We start from the raw sequence: 19,276 nt of genomic DNA, 5'->3' as shown, positions 1-19,276 counted from the left end.
CTCTCTGAAGGAAATTAGAGAGTTTTGTCGCTGGGTTTTGGGGGTTTCTTATTTTAAATTGAAGCTTTTTTATAATACCACCACTGTGGCATTTTGCTTATAATCAGTCTTCCATTCTATGCGGAAAAAGTTGACAAAAGTGTTTTTTAAAAGAAAATTTAGCAAATGAGGTAGGAAAACACGATTAAAAGTCAGACATTGTAGGAAGAGTTGCATTTTTGTTGAGCTTTAAACCACCTTTAACTTATTTTTATAGTTAAGTTGACAGTGTAACTCCATGTTTATCTTAGGAGTGACAAACACCTCCTGTGACCTGCACAGACTTCTGTAGTCATGCTATGCCAGTGAACTAATTTTTTTCATTATCAACAGGCTCCAAGTGACAGCCTTACAAACTTGCAGAAACTCAGTCTCAACACCACGTGTTCCACTTCCCAATGGTTAAAAGCAGACTTGAAAATGAATGAAAATGATGTTCAGCACGTAAATATTCCACTTATTGTGCACCGAAACACACTGTACTTCCAAACGAAAAAACACCAGGATATCACAAGTCACTATGGCCCTATGGCAAGAAGCAAAGAATGCCGGTTGATATTTGGCTTGGATGGATAACTTGATGGCAGTGTTTAGCAAAAATTTAAAAAACTTCTCCTATTAACTTACTTTTCTTCCTGCCTTTTCATAAAACGTCACGCATTTTCAGCTATCCTCACTCCTGAGGTACACAAATCTCAACAGTCTTACACTACCTAAAAAAAGCGAGAAGGATGACCCTCTAGTTAAAACATCAGACTGAGGCACAGGAAATTTGGTTGATTGCTAAATCTGCAGAAGCTTTCCTGCTCAGCCTTCAAGAAGCAACAATCTTGCTGCGCCTCAGCCTTTTTGGCAGCAGGGAAAAGACAGTAATAATAGTTCCTTTGTCTAGTTAGCTTTTCAGAGCAGGGACCTGCATGCACATACACCCCTCCACATACACATGCATACTCATCCAATGCCACATAATGAACCTCTATTTCAGCATTCTGTTTCTTTGTTCTTTTCTCTTTTACCTTATCTACTGCATATTTTGACACTTTTAATGAATATGCTTTTTGCTTCTCCCCACCTCTTTCTCCTCACTACTGATTAACTTCTCCATCCTCTTCCAGTCTTGAAGAAAATCTTCCCCCCCCCCCCCCCCCCATTAAGCTTAGACATAGGATCACTGAAATTTTTCCTGTAAGGGGAGGGTCAGGTGAGGGCAACTGATCTTGAACGTAAGGTGATGCTGCATGTATATTCTCCTATGCCACATAATCAACCTCTACTTCAGTTACATCCTCTGCCTATCACCCTGTCAGGATTCTCTCCACATTCACTCTCCTCTACAACATCCTGCTGCTCCAGCCACAGGGTCCCTTCACTTACTCTGTCTGGTTCTCTCCTAGGAACGTTTCAATTCCACAGGCCGAGTTCCTGTACACATTGCAGAGCAGGCATAAAAATTGCTGCCTTGCACAGAGAAGGGTTACTACCTATTAGATAACTGAACCTGCAGAGATTCTTAGCTGACGACCCAGTAAGAACCCATATAGAGGCAGTCACCCCCATCACCGATTTCCTTGATCTGTTATGAGGTCAAGGTGCTCAGCTCCCTTGATAGACAGAAATTCCAAAATTCTGACAGCCCAGAGAAAATGCCCGGACTCTTTTACTGGGAATACCAACAAAAACGGGGAAGGATGTTTTCCTGAGAACAGGCCAAAAGCTTCCCCCTTTCAAAAATTCTTGCCTTTTATTCAACTATTCTATTTCTATTTCTTTTCTCACCTGCCCAAGCTTGTACCTGTGCGTTCCTCTAACGTCTTCTCCCTTCTCCCCAGGCGCTGCATGCATTTCTACTCAGTCCAAACCCATTGCTTCCCACCACATTCTAAGCCAGCTGACTAACATCTCTTGCACAGAGCAAGCAGCACTGTTCTTTCTCCTTAAATATAGGATGAAGGCAAATATAAAATGGCGATAGGATTCTCCTTCCCACCTGCTGCTTCCTCCCTTCAACGCATGATAAAGAGTGAAGCAAACACCTTTGCTTTTCCCCACAAACTGCGTTCCTGCTATGCAGCTCTACAGATCATCAGTTAAAAAAGAAAAACTACAGGTCGTGTGCAGAAATACAAACATGATTTGCTCATACAGACAGCCTTAAGAAAGTCAAAGGAACTGGTCATGTTAGAAAAGACTACCTTTGCATATAAGTAGAAAGTAGAGGATGAGAGCTCTTAACAATTAATCTTTTTCATTTTTTTCAATTATTTTTCAGTGAGTAAGAGGGAAAAAACTCAGCATTTAAATTTTTCATTCTTTTAAACAAAACAGACAAAAATCAAACACTTGAATCTTGTGTGCTTACAAATCAAAGATGAGAAGCTGACCACAAGACCAGGTTTTGATATAACATGTCATTACATATATCAGAAAAAGTAAGGCAGGCACTCCAAAACAGGTTCTGCTTTCTTGTTAAACCAGCAGCAAGCCTCAAGTTAAATACTGTAATCATGCCAGTCATTAGTTACTGCTCAGCCTCCTGTCTCCAGCCCGGAAATTAGTCTGCTAGGAACCCAGATAGCTGAACAAGCAGTCACGTTTTATCATATAACTGAGTCTGGGAGGCCAACCTGAAGGAAAGCTACATATGTTCTATATTAGGGAGAAAATGCCTAATTTAAAATAACTTAATTTACAGAACAATAAAAAGTATGCATTTAAAACACAGCTATGTAAAAAAAACAAAACAAAACAAAGTCTCTTATAACTACAATGTGGCTTGCAAGGGAAGCTCACGTAACCTTTAACTATAAAATTTTAGTTTAAGAGTTACGAACCGTTGCTAAACTCAGTTTAAAATTAAACCATAGAGGCCCTTTTTACTGTCAAGTATTATGAGGCACCTATTGATTTCTTCATCTGTCGATAGCAATGCCTTTTGCATCTTGTTGTAAAATAAACTTAATAAGCTAAAAGTGTAAATTACAAACTACTACTGAGCAGAACAGGCATTTAAGATACCTTTTACAGATTTTTCATGTACGTCCGTGCACGTAAAGCATACAAAATTAACATTTCCAACTATTATAAAAGAGATGTTTTACCAAGATACGCCATAGTAATCATCTTTCTTTCACTGAAAAACAATGCAATGAATTCATAACTTTCTTTTTAATATTTATAACTTGCCATTTATGTTTGGAAATATACAGAAAACATTCAAGCTGGCAGTCACCTCCATAAAGAAGGAAGCAAGAGAACTGATTAAAGAGCAAGGAATAGAAGGAAAATAAAGTGAAGCCTTATAAATTCTTGTAATCTGACGGGTTAGATTCTGTCTACTGAGCAACAGCCACAACAAAAAAAAACTGAGTCTTAGGTGGCTGTAAAAAACAGAGAAGCTGCTTATTTATTTTGAAAATATTTTCATTGGTGGAGAAATTAATCCCTTACCACAAAGTTATCACAGTGTAACACCGAAGTCGCAACGAGGCGCACTTTTTCCATTTAACCTGACAAGCACACTTAAATATGCATACATCATTCCAAATAAATCATAAAACCTTACCCACAAGTGGTTTGCTCATTACTTTAAAAATGTCTAATAGGCTAAAAACCATACATGAATAGTTTGCCATTGCCCATTACCAATTCATATCATGATGTTTCATTGCACAGCAATCATGAATTATGACTGTGCAAGTGAAGTTGTTTAAGGATCACAAAGCCAGAACTTTACTGACCTCGTACATCCTTCATTCTTTTGATATGGCTTTATATCCTGATACCAGGATCAAGCTGAGAAGTCTATACAACATGTGGCATAAAAGACTTTACTTACAAAACTTTACTTAGTTCTGTCCACTGATGCAAGAGCAGTTATACTTCTGCGATGGTAACAGAAGCAAACATGGCCTACCACCTCCATTTTCAAGAACTGAACTTGAGACTTCCCATTAAAATAACTCAATCTCCAAATAATCATATGTTGTAACTTAAATCTCATGTTACTATAACGTTTTATACATCACTTTTTTGTAAGCTAAGGTCAAGACTTTCAAAGACAACTAAGGAACACAGACGCCAAAATACAGGTGTTCAAATTCATTACGTGACCTGAATTCTCCAGCCTAAAGTTTCATAATGAATTACAAGAAAGACCGCAATACTTTTATCCGTAATATAGGAAGAAATGTAGTTGCAGTACCCATAACTACTAGAATCTTTTAAAGAAACAAGAATATTTCAAGTATAATCATCCTTATTAAAAACTCTAAATCATCATCACAGCCAGAGTTTGTCTCCATCTGAACTAAGGTTCAAACTGTAAAGCAGCCTAACATTATCCAGCCTCTTCAGGATCCTATGAAAATCCATCCTAAATGCTCAGACTTAGTGGTATTCTATTTTAGCTAGAAGGCAGGCATACATTCTACCAAGAAGAGAGAGATTTCTCAAAATAGCTGTAAATATTACTGGAGTTCTTAACAGACTGATTTTCCTTACTTTTCACACTGACCAAAACCTATCAGAATTGACCCTTGAGTTCAGCTTACAAGAAGGTACTACAAAGAATAGACTGAATGATATAACAGCAAGAATTAACCTAACAGTGATGAACAGAAGTCTACATCCGGCTTTAAGAATGAAAGTAACAAGCAATTAGAGGCAAAGAATCAAATTCATCCTTTATATTTCTCTGTTGCTTGTGACATCTAGTGGGTATTCAAAACAAGCCTGAAATAGCAAATAGGAATTCCTGCTTTTCCAGGGGTTGGTTAATTTACTTCTTTCCTTCATCACCATGGAAATTGTTTCCATTTTCTCCGTCAACAAATGCCTAAAATGGTGCGAGATAGTTTCACTATATGTTATTCTGAATACTATCTCAGAGCTGAATTTGAACCACAGAAGTTACATAGGATTCACTTCAGAAGCCATTTCTCAACACATGAAGAGCAAGAAGGTATTCGGGAGTAGCCACCATGGGATTACCAAGGGCAAATCATGTCTTGTGAACCTCACTGCTTTCTGTCCTGAGGTGACTTGTGCTGCGGACAAGGAGAGAGCAGCGGATGCTGAGTACCTCGACTTTAGCAAGGCTTTTGACAGTCTTGCATAGAGAGTCTGCAACTAGCAAGATATGGGCTGGATAAGTGAATGACAAGGTGGGTGGAAACCTGGCTGGACTGCTGGGCTCAAAGAGTTGTAAGCAGTGGTGTGAAGTCCAGCTAGAGGCCAGTAAAGCAGTGCAGTCCCTCAGGGATTAGGACCAGTACCGATAACTGTTTGTCTTCGTTAGCAACCTGGATGATAGGACAGAATGAACTCTCAGGAAGCTTGCTGAGGACATCAAATTGGGGGTAGCAGTCAACACGCTGGAAGGCAGGGCTGCTATTCAGAACCTGGGTAGTTTACAGAAATGGGCTGACAGGACCCTCATGAGGTTTAACAAAAGCAAATGCAAAGTCTCGCATCTAGAATGGGATAACCCCATGCAACAATATGGGCTGGGGGCCCACCACCTAGGAAGCAGTTGTGCAGAAAAGGATTATGGAGGTCTTCATAGACAACAAGCTGAACACAAATCAGCAGCGCGCCCTTGCAGCAAAGGCAGCCAACTGCATCCTGGACTGAATCAGTAAGTACAGGCAGCAGGTCCAAACAAGTGATTCTTCCCCTCTAATCTGCTCTTTCAAGACCGCATCTTGAGTACTGTGTCCAGGTTTGGACTCCTTGGTCAAAAAAAGGAGACATGGACATACTGAAGTAACTATAGGGAAGGGCCACTAGGCTGGTCAGCAGATTGGAGCAGTTGACCTATGAGGAGAAGCTGACAGAACTGGGTTTGTCCAGCCTTAAGAAGAGAAGGCTTCAAGGCAACCTTTTTGCTATCTACAACTATGGAAAATGGGGCCAGATTCCTCCTGGAGGTTCACAGCGACAGGACAAGAGACAACACATACAAGGGAAAAAGTTTTATCATGAGAGTGGTCAAATGCTGGTCCAGGTCGCCCAGGGTGGTTGCGGAATCTCCATCCACGCAGCAATTCAAGACTCAACTGGACACAGCCCTGAGCAAACTGATCTAACTAGACCTACTCTGAGCAGGGCTTGGACTAGAAGGTCTCTGGAGACTCATTTCAATCTAAATTATTCTATGATTTTAAGTAGTCTATTTCTGCCCTGAGTCGATGTCTTTACCAGTGCTGATATGAATTAAGAATGTGATGTTAGATGAGGATCCTACGTTTTCTATTTTCTCTTAATGTAAATGAGCCCCATTTTTTGAATACTGACAGTCTTTTGAATATGTTAACGGATTAAAGTAACAATGTACACTTGCACGCAGCATTTCACACCCCTGTAACTCAGTTCTTCAGAATGCTTTTTGATGAGAATGCATACTTGCAAATACTCCAAACTGCAGAAAGACAAAGACTATTTCTGCTAAACTCTTCAGAATCAGCTTTGATTATGGTTGACAGCTTTACATTAAGGGACGTATGATTCTTATCATTGTTTTGAAAAGCAATCCACAGTATAGCCACTCATTAAAAATTCATTCTAACTAGACAGTAATTTGGGTTACATTTGTTTGTTTGATGTACGTAGAATGCAGTCTATAATTATATCTGAAGTTGAGTGGTTCTACATTACTATTTTTCTGAAGTCTTCTTGGTTTCAAAATACAATGTTCCCATTTATTAAAAAGCAACAAGCAAAAACATTTGAGAGTGAAATCAGATTTATTCTAAATCATTATATAAGAACTTAGTGCCTGAAATATTTGTATACTAGCCACATATCACTAAAAGAAAAATATTGCTTAGAATCATTAAAACTGGCTTTGTCAGTATCTCCATGCTCATAATAAAGAAGGCTCACAGATTTCTCAATATAATTTTAAAATCACATTTTAATTTAGCCCCCAATTCATGAAAGAAGTTTGAATTAGGCCATGTTTAAGATTTTTTTTTTATGAATAGGAACGGTTTTAGGAACTGATCTCAGTATTATGGTAATTGGTTCTCTCCCCATCCCCTTACTTTCTCCTCTAAGATACAATTACTAGAACAAATAATTTTGCAAGATTCTCTTGAGAAAGCAGCATTACGTGAAAAAAACAATTCTTCATTTAGTTATGATTATGCAGTTCTAGCATAATTTTGCTCTAACATTATTTCAAATAGCTGAGAGTAAAACGTAGCTCATTTTTACATGTTCCCTATCATACGAACAGAATACGTAGCCTAAATTATTTCAAGTTCCTATCAACTGTGACGTCTCTTCACTTGTCAATCTGAACTGTTGCTGCCAGACTCCAAAGGAAGACAATATCTAAAATTTTAAATAATAAATGGCTTGCCATAAGCTTAGTGGCCCAGCTGGAAAATACACTGCACAAAATACCTATGTGGAACACACACCACTGTACCATATACCTAGTCATAATTGCCTTTCTTTGTATTTCTCTTACCTCTTTCACACTGAGGACCAGTAAATCCATAGACACATGCACAGCGATTAGGTCCAATACACCGTCCTCCGTTCTGGCAGCCATTTTCACAGACAGCTGCATTTAAAAAAAAAAAAAAAAGTTAATGACATTTCAAAGATCCCCACACACGGTATTCACAAATCAATTTTTTTCCTCAGCTGCTCTCTTTCTGCACCTTAAGGCTAAACTGATCTCCTTATCCACCACTAACAACCACCAGCAATAGTAATGATTCTTCAGGTCAAATTCCAGTAGCACTCGTACCTGTTTAAAATTATACTAAAGTTAAGCATCTGCTAAGAAGCTTTGGTGAATATGATGAATTAAACAGCTGTTTGCAATAAAGATTACACAGTTGTACACCACTAGTCAACATCATAAGAACTTGGATCTGTCACAGAAGTTAGCAAATATAAACTCAACGATTTCGTGCCTGGCATACGTTAATTTGTGCCAAAGCTACTCAGTCACAACAGTGACAAATCATTCAAGAAGGGAGAATGAAAGTGGTATAAGGTACAGGAATTCCCATACAAACAACATGCAGGAAGACACAATTCAGACTGCTGGACAGAAGAAGGGATGCTTAGAACAAGGGGAAAAGAATCACCCGTTTAACACACCTTTAGGTACCTTCAAGAACCGTCTTTCCTAAAAAATCCCAACTAGAACTATAACCATTTTTTTCTTAGTATAAACGCACAATATAGAGAAGATACTTGTATCGTTCTGTGCACCAACGCGCACTATTTATCGGTGGTGTGACTCAAGTACCAAGTCTCCTTCCAGACCACTGAAATCTTCGGAACTTATATACTATTAGCAGGATTCCTAATTTCCTTGCAAAATGGAAATGATATGGCAGGTACGTAGCTTATTCCTTTAAGCAAAATTTCACTTTTTATGTCAAAAAGAATTTCCACAGAGCCTCCAGGAAAGACGGAGGAAGACAATTCATCAGCTACTTTGAAAAACACCATTAATAAAAGTTCTTTAATCAGTTCTATGTATTTTCGTGCTCTTTGCTTCCAGGAGACGTAGCTTTGTTCAGAATTAGCACACATTCCAAATCACCATGTTTCACCTAAAAGATGGTTCCGCTGTCCTTAAGTGGGCCTGAACAAGAGCAAAGAGAGTTTTTGGTCTGTAAGTTTCAAGGCTGCTTTCCTGCTCAGGTCTCCCCTGACTAAAGATGGGGCTTATAAAGTATTTGAGTACCCAGCGTGAAAGAAAGTCAGGAATCTAGAGATGGTAAATCTTTCAAACTGGAAATAAATGCACCCTTGCCTCCATATAGGGCAATGAGGAGCATAAAAATGTACTGTTATCTGTAAATATGATAAAGCCCTACTTCTTATCAAGAACTATAAAAGTGAATTACTTTTTTCTGAGAATGCAAGCCTTATGCATGAAGATACTTCTGTGCATGCGTTATATTACTGAATTAATGGACAATGATGCTTTAATTTTTAAAAATAAACTACAGTAGATTTCAGAAAAAATACATTTCAGTAAAATAAATAAAACCATATTTATGTTTTTCAGCTGCTCAAATCCATACTGTGTCTAGAAGTCAATTTCTCAATCTTACTTAAAATTTTAACTATGCTATACACTGAGACCAATCACTACAGTTTGAGCAGATTTTCTGGATCACTTTAGAGTCAATGCTTAAAGATTCAAACCTCTTTTCATTTATTCATTGGAAATTTGCCCTGGCTGAGAGCATTCAGGTTTTGACCTTACACTTTAAAACGAGCAGGGAGGGGCCAGCAACATTTAAATTTGAGTGTCATTGGAGTAAAATTTTTGGATTACAGTTATTACTTAAAATTTCAGAGAATTTCATCCAGACAGAAATAAAGTCCAAACAAGATTGCTCTCTCTACAGTGTCTGTAAAAATGACTCAGACGAAAGGATGCTCTACACAGTCTATTTAGACTAAGTGTACTTTACATAGCTGCATTTGTCTGTATTTCTTTCAGACTATCTCCAGCAATTAATTTCCCAGCTAATTAGTAACCAGTTGCCCTCGGAATACACTAGGTCGTTGAGTTTTTCTTCATCTATGTAGGCCTTAGACATTTTTATCGTTCACTAAATTTGCATACCTTGTCAACACTGTCCCATGATAGGTAGAGCTGTGCAAATGACTGACTTCTTAATTTGCCTGCCAAACCAAAGAAGCATCCAAAAGCTTGAACTGAAACATATACATTTTTTTCTTCATTCAAAGAGGAAAAACAGAAAAATATGCTATGAGCTAGCAGTTAGGCTACTCTTCTGACACGGAGAAGGTATTCTGCAAAGAGGATGAAAACTACCGAGCTTCTGGAAAAAAAGAGTGGGATATATGCTACCATTGCCCCCAAAAGATTTTTCCAGTCAAAGTTATTTGGTGAATTCAATCCCTGACTTGAATTTTGAAGGATCCAAATGCACTTTATGTGTGAACTAACTGTCAGCTAAACACAGCGCCCAAAAATAATAAATCCTTCTCGGTATTTCATTATGTTTCTGCTTTTTTTTTTTTTTTTTTTTTTAAACCTTCCTCCACAACCTAAAATAACAAAGCTAACTTGCAGGATTTACACGTATTTTTTAGCCCTATTTGCGACAAGGAAGTTACTTACGCTGTCCGCAGTAAGTTCCGATGTAGCCCTTCTGGCACTGACACTGATCATCTGAGCAAGTACCACCGTTCATGCACCTGATGCTGCACTGTTGCACTACGGTGGAACCCAGACAGACAGATACATGTGTTAAAGTGTTAATAACGTATCAAGAAACAAACAGAGATAAAAACCATATACATGTTATTACTACATGTATTTATATTTAAATATGCTTATTTCCTTAAACGTACTTTTTTTTGTCACGCAGAGTAGACGCACACGTGCATATCAATCTCTAGCAGTGAAACTAATGACACACTAAAGCATAGATTATACATATGCATGCAATAACGACAACTTATTTTTGAAGGCTTTTACAGAGTAGTTATTTTTAAGTTGAAACATAAGGAAGGTTACTTAAAAAGAAATTTTTCATGAAAATAAACATAATAAGCCCTTACTAGATTTTGATCCGCAAGTAGGTGATATTTGTCCACTTGCACAAGTGCACATGTTAGGCCGGGAACAAAATCCATCACCACAGCTGTTTCTACAAATTGCTGAGGAAGAACACATTTAAAGAGACAGTTATTAACAATGACCTTAATCATAAATTACAGGAAAAAAACACCAAAATATTTTAACAGCTTCTCTTTAAACAAGAAAAGAACATACAACTCCAAACAAAGAATTCTCAGTTCACTGGGACATCTAATAGGTACGTGCAGAGGTCATGGTAAGTTAGGTAAAGGAAACTGAATTTTGGTACAATTGGCATCTGTGATACATTTAAAGACGAACAGAATATGACCTATTCGGATGGTGGTCTGATCACTAAGAACAGATAGACAACTTCATTCCCAATTGGACATGTCAGTCTATTAAACAAGCTATTTAAAAGCATTAAAATTACAGATTTTAGACTGCAAGCCCTGCAGAAAACATTAGCAAGAATCTGAGTTTTGAATTAATATAAACAGTATGCCTCATTAGTCCCAGTGCACAGCATTTTTTTTTAATTGCTATTTTAGAAGCACTTTAAGGTGTCTTTTTGGTAGGATTATCCATCCTTTACATAAAGCTGTCTTGAGGTATAGGTCAATGTCCAAATGCCAGGCTTGCCAGATTTTGTGTAGTTTCCCTAAACATGGTTTTCTGTAGTCCGTTATTTCCATATTATCATTTAGATTCTAATTTTATAAAGTTCTCAGGGAAGCCTCTCCACGCTTTGCAATGTGTGCACAATGTCCACGCTTTTTTGCTATCCCTCTGATGCATCACAGTCGCACCTTCCTTCCTCGCTCACCTGCCAAGGGAGTTCCACTGCACAAAGCAACTGCAGCACCAGGAAAGAGTTAAGGGCTAAACGCAGATTCTGAATGAGATCCAAATGAGCACATCTAAGTAATCTGGTGGATTAGCAAATGCACCAAAAGAGAGCCTGAGAACATTAAGAGCCAGTACAGCAACAAGGGAGCCTCTAAAGTATGCATCTTGGAGGAGACAGCTTGAAAAGCAGATGGCAAGTAAGAAGCACAGTTCCTTTGTAAATAACTCTGGGTTTGGAGAGAATTAAATAATCTCAAAGCACATCTCCTCAAGTTCTGGGGGTCACAAGAGGAACAAATTCCTCCTACAGAAAAGTTGCCAAGAAAAGGCTGAGTGCCTAAAATGCCTGTACATATACATTAAGCAAGTAGAGACAACGCTATTCCCATAATGCTTGCACCCCACTTCTGACTTAGGAAAATATGAGTAAATGAGATCCGACTCTGATAGGGAAGCAACCATTCTATTGTCCCATTAGAGAAGTTTAAATATGCTCCCTGCAAAATTTATATACTCCCTTTTCCCTTTTCTCACCCAACTAGAAGCTGTGTTTCAATGCCGAACATGATAAAAATCAGACAAGATTTTGTAAACTTGTGTCCTCCCTGAAGTACTCAACTAAAGGTCACCTTTTCTTTATCAAAGAGGAGCAGACAGAGGACCCGTGTTAGCAGTCTACCGACATCACTCTTCTGGGAATTATCATGGGCATCAAAAAGATGCAATGTGTATCACCCACATTAAATTTCTCTATAATTACATCCTAAACGCAAAGGCAAGAGAGGTGAAAGTTTGTGTGGTTTCACTGTTTAGTTGAAATTAGAGACATACCACTGACTGATGTGAAATGCGTTTTCCATTAGCTGACTTAAAAGCGAGAAGCTGGAATCTGATTTAGAGCACTTGACCAGCACAGGGAATCAGTGTTGTTTTCCTTACATCACTATTCAGTCCATCCTAATACAAAACAGCTCAATCTCCTGATTTATGCAAGGTCTACTCTGACGCTTTGTCAGTTTATTACCTGTTGAGGCATAACTCTTTATCAACAGAAAGTCCTACAACAGATGTATACTTAAAACGTGCTTCCCTATTTTGTTTAAGGAAAAAGTAAACCCAGAGAGACTTTTTTTTTTTTTAAAAAAAGATAACCTTACTTTTAATCATAAATATATTGCAGACCACCAACAATCGCTATCACCTTAACAACTGAAAACACTATAAGGTCTGAATGTATTCCTATTGACCTACTACTAGTTAGCAGACCTCACTCCATTAAATAATACTTTAAAATCACTAATTACAATCTATACTAATTATAATCAACTCATCTCCACTAAGAAGTTTCCTGGCTTGTCCATCACCCTGTGCAGGAGGCTTTATGTAGTGAAACTGCTCTAGCTAGAGGAACCATCATCTCAACAAAAGTTTCACACAGGTGTAAAAATTCCTGCTCTGAAACCTCCATCAAACACAGAAATTGAAAAGCATCTAAACCAATCTCACTGCCGGTCTGGCCACATCTTTCACCCTTCAAGCAGTTTAGAGAGCTTCTATTAAACTCCACCATGTTAAAAGGGTGCTAGATTGTGTTCTTTAAGCCCACAAATTAATAGCAAGTCAAAGGTTATCCTGGATGAGGAGAGACCCGCGTCCAAGGCCTTTAATAGGTATTACGAGACACTAAAGACGATTAACAGGATTTTCAAAAGCACCTAAACCACTCTCCCTGATTTCCATCAAGTTAGATATCCAGCTGAATTTGAAAATCCCGTTACATTCTAATGGCATATTTAGGCAACATAAATCCATTTAAAACCTCAGTTTTATGTTAAAGTCAACATGTAAGAGATGATAAATTGAAGATTCTAAGGAGCTCCTATTATTCCAGAGTAGTTTTGATATTGCCATCTTTCTCCCTCCCAATTACGTAGCTCAACTTCGTTTGGAAACGCTAAGATCAACCTCAGCTGAAAATCAGCGATACCTAGCACAGTTATAAGAAATATTAGCAAGGCTTATTTTGTCATGTAAAAGGAAAAGATGGTTAACCTAAAGGTGACTATTAGCCTCCCCACAAATCTTGGTTTTGCTCCCATTCCTTCCCTAGTTTAGTCCTGGATGTCTGTAATACTCTATCAAACACACTACAAAGAACTTAATTGCTTACATAAAGAACAATATAATCTAGAATCTAAATTCCCAAGTTGAACATACTCACTAGAAAAGAAAGGAGGAAAGGATAGGATAAATAGGTACAGTCTTGCACTAACACTCAGAGAATATAAAAAGCATACATCTTATAATATCTTTTATCTAACAGACAGAAACTCTAACTTAATTTTATATTTCCTTTCTAGGTAGACAAAGTTTCCTAAGCAGGGTATTCAGTAGATTTCCCTTTCTTGCCAAGCCATGTCAACAGCCAGATCTGTCAGCACAGTATTTATTATGACCAGGCAGTAATCACAGTCTACATGCTTTATAGCTATTAAAACACAACTAAAAATGACAGGCAAGAGAATAAGCACCCCAGATGTAGAAAAGTTTTCCATTTGATTGTAGTTCCAAGCCTACCACAGAAGTTTCATAAAACTTCAGATTTCATTTGCTTTATATCAGGACATTTTAGCTTTTTTCCTGTTATTGTTGTTGATTATTTGATGTATGGAAGGTTTTTTAAGCCCCTCTCCCCCCTCTTTTTCTAATTAAATGGAAACATGCCTCTTATGAGCACACCAAACAAAATACAACAATTTGCCAGTCTTTCAATCACAGGAAACATGGGCCAGTAAGCGTGGTTTTTTCTTTTTCTTTTTTTTAAAACATAAGCCAAAGACTGACCTGGCCAAATTAATTACAAGATGAATTCTCTTTTCTCATCCTAAATAGAGCAGTAACTCAAAAGAACATTTACTTTTATTATTACCCCTAGGGCAGTAAAAACTTAAAAGTTAGACACTTACGAACAATACACTGATTTCCTCCAGGGAGCGTTTTCCATCCAGGGCAACAGTACGAATGGAATCTAGAGCCACACACGTTTGGCCTGTCACACAGACACACAAATAAACGTGTATACAAAAATATAAATCACTGTAAACAGACACCAAAGTTTTATACAGACACAAGAGAAGAAACCTACTGGCCACATAAACAAAAACAGTATTGCAAAGATGCCTAAGAAAAACCTCCTCCCCAAAGGAGCAAAGTCTTCCTCTACTGTAAGAGGTTCTAAGCCATTTTATTTTATATTAGTTCAACTGTTTAGTATAAAGAGGGGAGGCAGAACAGGCAACAATAGGCCACATTCATCGCTGGTGGAACTAATGAAGATACACAAGGGATGAGTTTGGCTCCACGTTCATATGTGGCCTTAAAAGTCTTACTACAAAAATTGGCTTTATACTGCTATGACACATGGCAAGAGGGATGACTGATCTTAAAGATGAATAAACTAATTTCAGCTAGTCAGAACTCCCCAATCCATTAGGAAAACAAGTCTTCTGCATAGTTTCTCAGCAGAAACCAATTAAGCACAACACCTAACATGCAAAGTAAAGTCTATATCAAAGTCTCTTCTGTTGTAATATCCTTGAATAAGAAACTGAGGTGCAGTATTTGTTATTTGCAATGTATGCCCGTACTTTGCTACATGCAAACAAATGACTGCTTTTACTACAGTCACGCTACCTAAAAGACTATGTTTCAGAGCTGCAGATAAAACACGGAATTTAGCTAACCACATTTCCTTAGTCACAAATTGACTGAAAAGGTAACATATACACAAGGCAAAAACGGTACAGTTTCGAGCTGGGGAGAGGTTATGTGGTTGCAGGAAAGTTACTGTGAAGAGATTGCATGGCTAGGGAGCGGACTTGGCGGAGGTGCCTAAGAAGGGTGCCTGGGGATCGCCAGCCTAGAAGGACTGCATAGGAAAGTAGCTGTAGGCAGACTTAAAGCGGTTTAAAGCTGCCTGCGAACGGCATAGAGGGTGCTACTGTTGGCGCGGCGCCGGGGCTTTCCCGGAGAGTGCCGCGGCGGCGGCGGCTGCGGGTCGCGTGGGGGTGTGAGCGCAGCGCGGTGCTTTCCTACCCCCGGAGCACATCCTGCTGTCCTCGCCTGCGGACGCGGCCGGCGGCGGCGGCGGGGCTGCCTGCCCCTTCCTCCCGGTACTCCGCGGCAGGGTAGATGCCGCCCGCTCCTCCCGCAGGGCGGACCTGCTGCTGCTGCTTTTGTTGCCCGGCTGCTCCCTGCGCCCAAAGCGCTACACAGCCCAGCCATAGGAAATAGGGCTGCACGCAAAGCCACCGCCGTCTCCCCATCCTGCAGCTGGCCAGATGGAAGACGGAGAAGGGGGAGGTGGACGGGGAAAAGGGCTGCCACTCCTGCACCGCCTTCTGCAAGCGGCGCTCAGCGGCCGGGGCTGGGGGCGGCCGTGCCTCTGCTCCGCTCCCTCTTCTTGGGAAGACTTCAGCAGATGAAACTCTTTCTTCTCTCTTCCCCAGGCTGCTCTGCCGCGAAAGCCTTCAGCAGGACACGGTGATAGCAACAGCGGGGTCCACGTTGCATCCCCCCTCCTCTCTCTCCAAAGAGGGGAGGAAAGAAAAAAAAAAAAAAAGAAGTGCTGTGCGATTTTCTCCCCCCTCCGAAAAAGGAAATCCAACAGAACCACGTTGAATTTCCCGATGAAAAGTAAAATAAGAGTAAAATAATAATTAACAATAACTAAGGCTAAAAAAAGAAATGTGCCGAGATGGACTAAGAGGAGAGCAAAAATCCCTGCCAAGTACGAGGAGGAGGTTTTACAGCTGGCTCGCGGTGCGGCAGAAGCGAAGAGGCGGAGGCGGGCCGGTGCCTCCTGGCCGGTGCCGCAGCAGCCCCGGGAGCCGGGGGGAGGGGGGCGAAGGACACGAGGCGGCGCCGCCGCCTCTGTCACCGCGGGGCCGAGCGGAGCGGAGCGGAGCAGAGCCGGCGCCGCTGCCGCCGCACACGTGGGGCGGGAGAAGGGGGCGGCGGAGGGGAGGGGAAGAGGAGGCCGCTGCGGCGGGCCGGGGCGGGGGGGCATGGAGCACACGCAGGTAGAGCTAGCCCCCTGGGGAACGGCGGCCCTTTCCTTCCCGCTCCGCCCGCGCTTTGGAGCCGTACAATGACCGATAGAGAGACCCGCCTTCTCAGACGGCCTCCCCAGTGCAACCCCTCCCGCGAAAGGCGCACGGAGGCAGCTGGGCTGCCAAAGAAAAGGTCCGGACCGAGGCCCGCACGGCAGGCGGGATGCGGCACCGCCGGAGAAGCCCTGCGGAGGGAGGTTGGCCCGTGCGAAGAGAGAGGACACGGCCGTGCTCTGTGCCCACAGGGACCCCCGGCAGCCCTTGCTGGGGTTTAGGGAAGAGAGGAGGGGGGGATGCAGGCCGGACCACGGCCCTGCGAGCAGGCACAGGGCTCTCACCACAGACCAGCACGCTAACACCAAACAGAAGTTTGTAAAGCAGAAACTCATTCTCCTCTCCCCCCTCCCCTTTTTAAAAATCATTTCAACCCCATACATGGGCATTTTTATCAGCACATTGGCCTATTTCTTCAAAACACCTGGGTAACACCAAGAGCTCAGAGTCTGAACTGCAGTAGGTTGCAGTCCCCTAACGAGGTCGTTTTATAAGGATCACACCCTTGAGGTTTTACTTGTTTTTGGTTTGCCATATCTCACCGAATAAACTTCATAAAAAACCCAAAACACCAAACACACACACACACACTTAGTTTGGCTAGTTTCATCCTTACTTTTTTGGCCTGAGTTCAATCCCATGCACGTACCTAGATGTGAGGAATAATTAGCCACCAGTAAAAAAACAAACGAGAGCAATGAAGACACCTCTGTAACTGAAAGTCCCAGAGTACTCCCTGCAGTCATTCTGATAACACCAAGACACAATCTGTTTTCATCATTTAAGCTGATTTATCACTTGGAATTCCAACTATACTGTTGAGCACCTCACCATACTGTGGCAACCATTAGACTTTTTTTTTTTTTTTAAGCAGCAGCTTCTTTTAGCTTTGCATGCATATTATCTGGCACTTCTAATTCTGTAAGGAGAAGCAAGAGCCAAGTTCTGTTATCTCTGTAATAAAGCCCACTAGCTAAGAGGTCAGGAAACAGTTCTCTTACTCAAGTCACTGTCCTACTTTGACAGTCCAGCAGCCCTAGCAGAGGCTCTTTAAGTATCTGTATTCTGACTGACCATAATTTGATTTTGTTTAAATTTGGAAGGATAAGCTAAAGTAGGACTGGATGCGAGGATCTCTATCTTTAAACACAAAACCTTGAGAAATTCGGGGAACCATTTAATGAAGGAACTATTTAATGAAGATAATCGGATTGAAGAGTTCAGAAACCTGATGAATATAGGTGAGGTTTGGAATTTCTTCAGATCAGAAGCTGTTAAACCTGCCATGAACAAGATGCTCCTAACAGACAGGGAGAAGGAGAAGAATTCCATGCCTGTTTGGATGAATAACTATCTCAAGAAGAACACAAAGAATAAGCAGACTGCCTACAAAGAATAAAAAGGAAAGGACTGATCAGAGATAAGCTTAGGGCCTTAGGTATCAGGAAGAGATAAAGAAATTCCCAGAAGTTAAACAGAGCCTTGAAAAGGAAACATACACCCCCACCCCCACCCCAAACCGTTACCAAAAAAAAAGATAACAATGAAAGGGGAAAAAAGTGAACCAGTTATACAGTAGGGATGAGTTAGCAATTTAGGAAAAAAATAGGTATAGTCCAAAATCAGGGTATTTATTTCTTAGTTTGTAGTATGAAACTGAAGATATTGAGCACAGGAATGAAGGCAGCTGGTCAGTAGGACTGAAGTTATCAAAACAGAAACTACCACAATTGAGGTATAAACTAAACTCAAAGACCCCTGTGCAGTCAAACCAGAAGAGGACTAGATGACATGTTTCTAGAAATTTGAAAGGAACTAGAACATGGAACTACACAACATTCAGTTGCAAAGATTCTTAGTAACTCTGATGAAGTTGCAATATAAAAAGGATCATGTAAATATAGGTGAAGTGCTATATAAATGAAGTACTGAACAGAGCTGTTTTCACCAGAAAGGAAAGCATTAATACCTTTTATACATACAAGGCATTAATAAGACAGCATCTGAAACAGTGCTTATGTTACGATCATCCATGCTAGAATAAGACATATTACAACTGGAATAGTTGCAGATAAAGGCCATTAGCATAGTCAAGGGAAGAGAACACTGGTACAAGAGTTTGGCTTTTCTTTAACTAGCAACAGTTCTCTTGGGAGCGGGGGGGGGGGGGGGAAGGAAGATTTAGTGCTACAATTAGAATAGTTTCTTGGATAAGACAGGGATAGAGCTCTCCATCAGAAATGGTAGAATGGAAAACTGAAAGTACTTGTAGGATGAAACCGGATTACATTAGGAAAGTTCTCATAGGATGCGTTTGCCAAGTGTTAATAAGGGCTTGAATTTGATGATCCCAGAGCTTCTCACCCATCCTACATCCCAGCTAATAAAGGATAGCTTCTTTCACAGAGGACACCATAATACACATCATTTAACTGAAGCAGAAGGATGTCCAATTTGCTCTAGCTGAAGTTTCACCTCAAGTCTGACCAATTCTGATAAAAATAGTTCCTAATGTTATATTTAGTGTACGTTCAGGAAACTTGTAAGTGTACATTTACATACAGAAAATATTCCCAGAGAAACTCTTATTTTAATGCTGATTATTTTAGAATTCACATTTTTCCCATGTAGT

At 40.3% G+C, this 19,276-nt stretch overlaps 1 protein-coding gene across 1 annotated transcript in view; it reads right to left on the bottom strand.

The window, feature by feature from the left end:
* Nucleotides 1-16,272, bottom strand: part of LOC104150271 (fibrillin-2) — a 181,816-nt gene extending 165,544 nt beyond the window's left edge. Inside the window, exons 1-5 of the mRNA XM_068928296.1 lie at nt 15,575-16,272; nt 14,446-14,528; nt 10,612-10,710; nt 10,169-10,264; nt 7,514-7,609 (exon numbers count right to left, since the gene is read on the bottom strand). Coding sequence (XP_068784397.1) covers nt 7,514-7,609; nt 10,169-10,264; nt 10,612-10,710; nt 14,446-14,528; nt 15,575-15,804 — 604 coding nt within the window. The 5' untranslated portion in view covers nt 15,805-16,272. The remainder of the gene's footprint in view (nt 1-7,513; nt 7,610-10,168; nt 10,265-10,611; nt 10,711-14,445; nt 14,529-15,574) is intronic.
* Nucleotides 16,273-19,276: the final 3,004 nt, after the last annotated feature.

Source organism: Struthio camelus, chromosome Z, assembly GCF_040807025.1.
Source record: "Struthio camelus isolate bStrCam1 chromosome Z, bStrCam1.hap1, whole genome shotgun sequence".
Lineage (NCBI taxonomy): Eukaryota > Metazoa > Chordata > Aves > Struthioniformes > Struthionidae > Struthio > Struthio camelus.
This window is presented reverse-complemented; position numbering and strand designations above follow the sequence as displayed.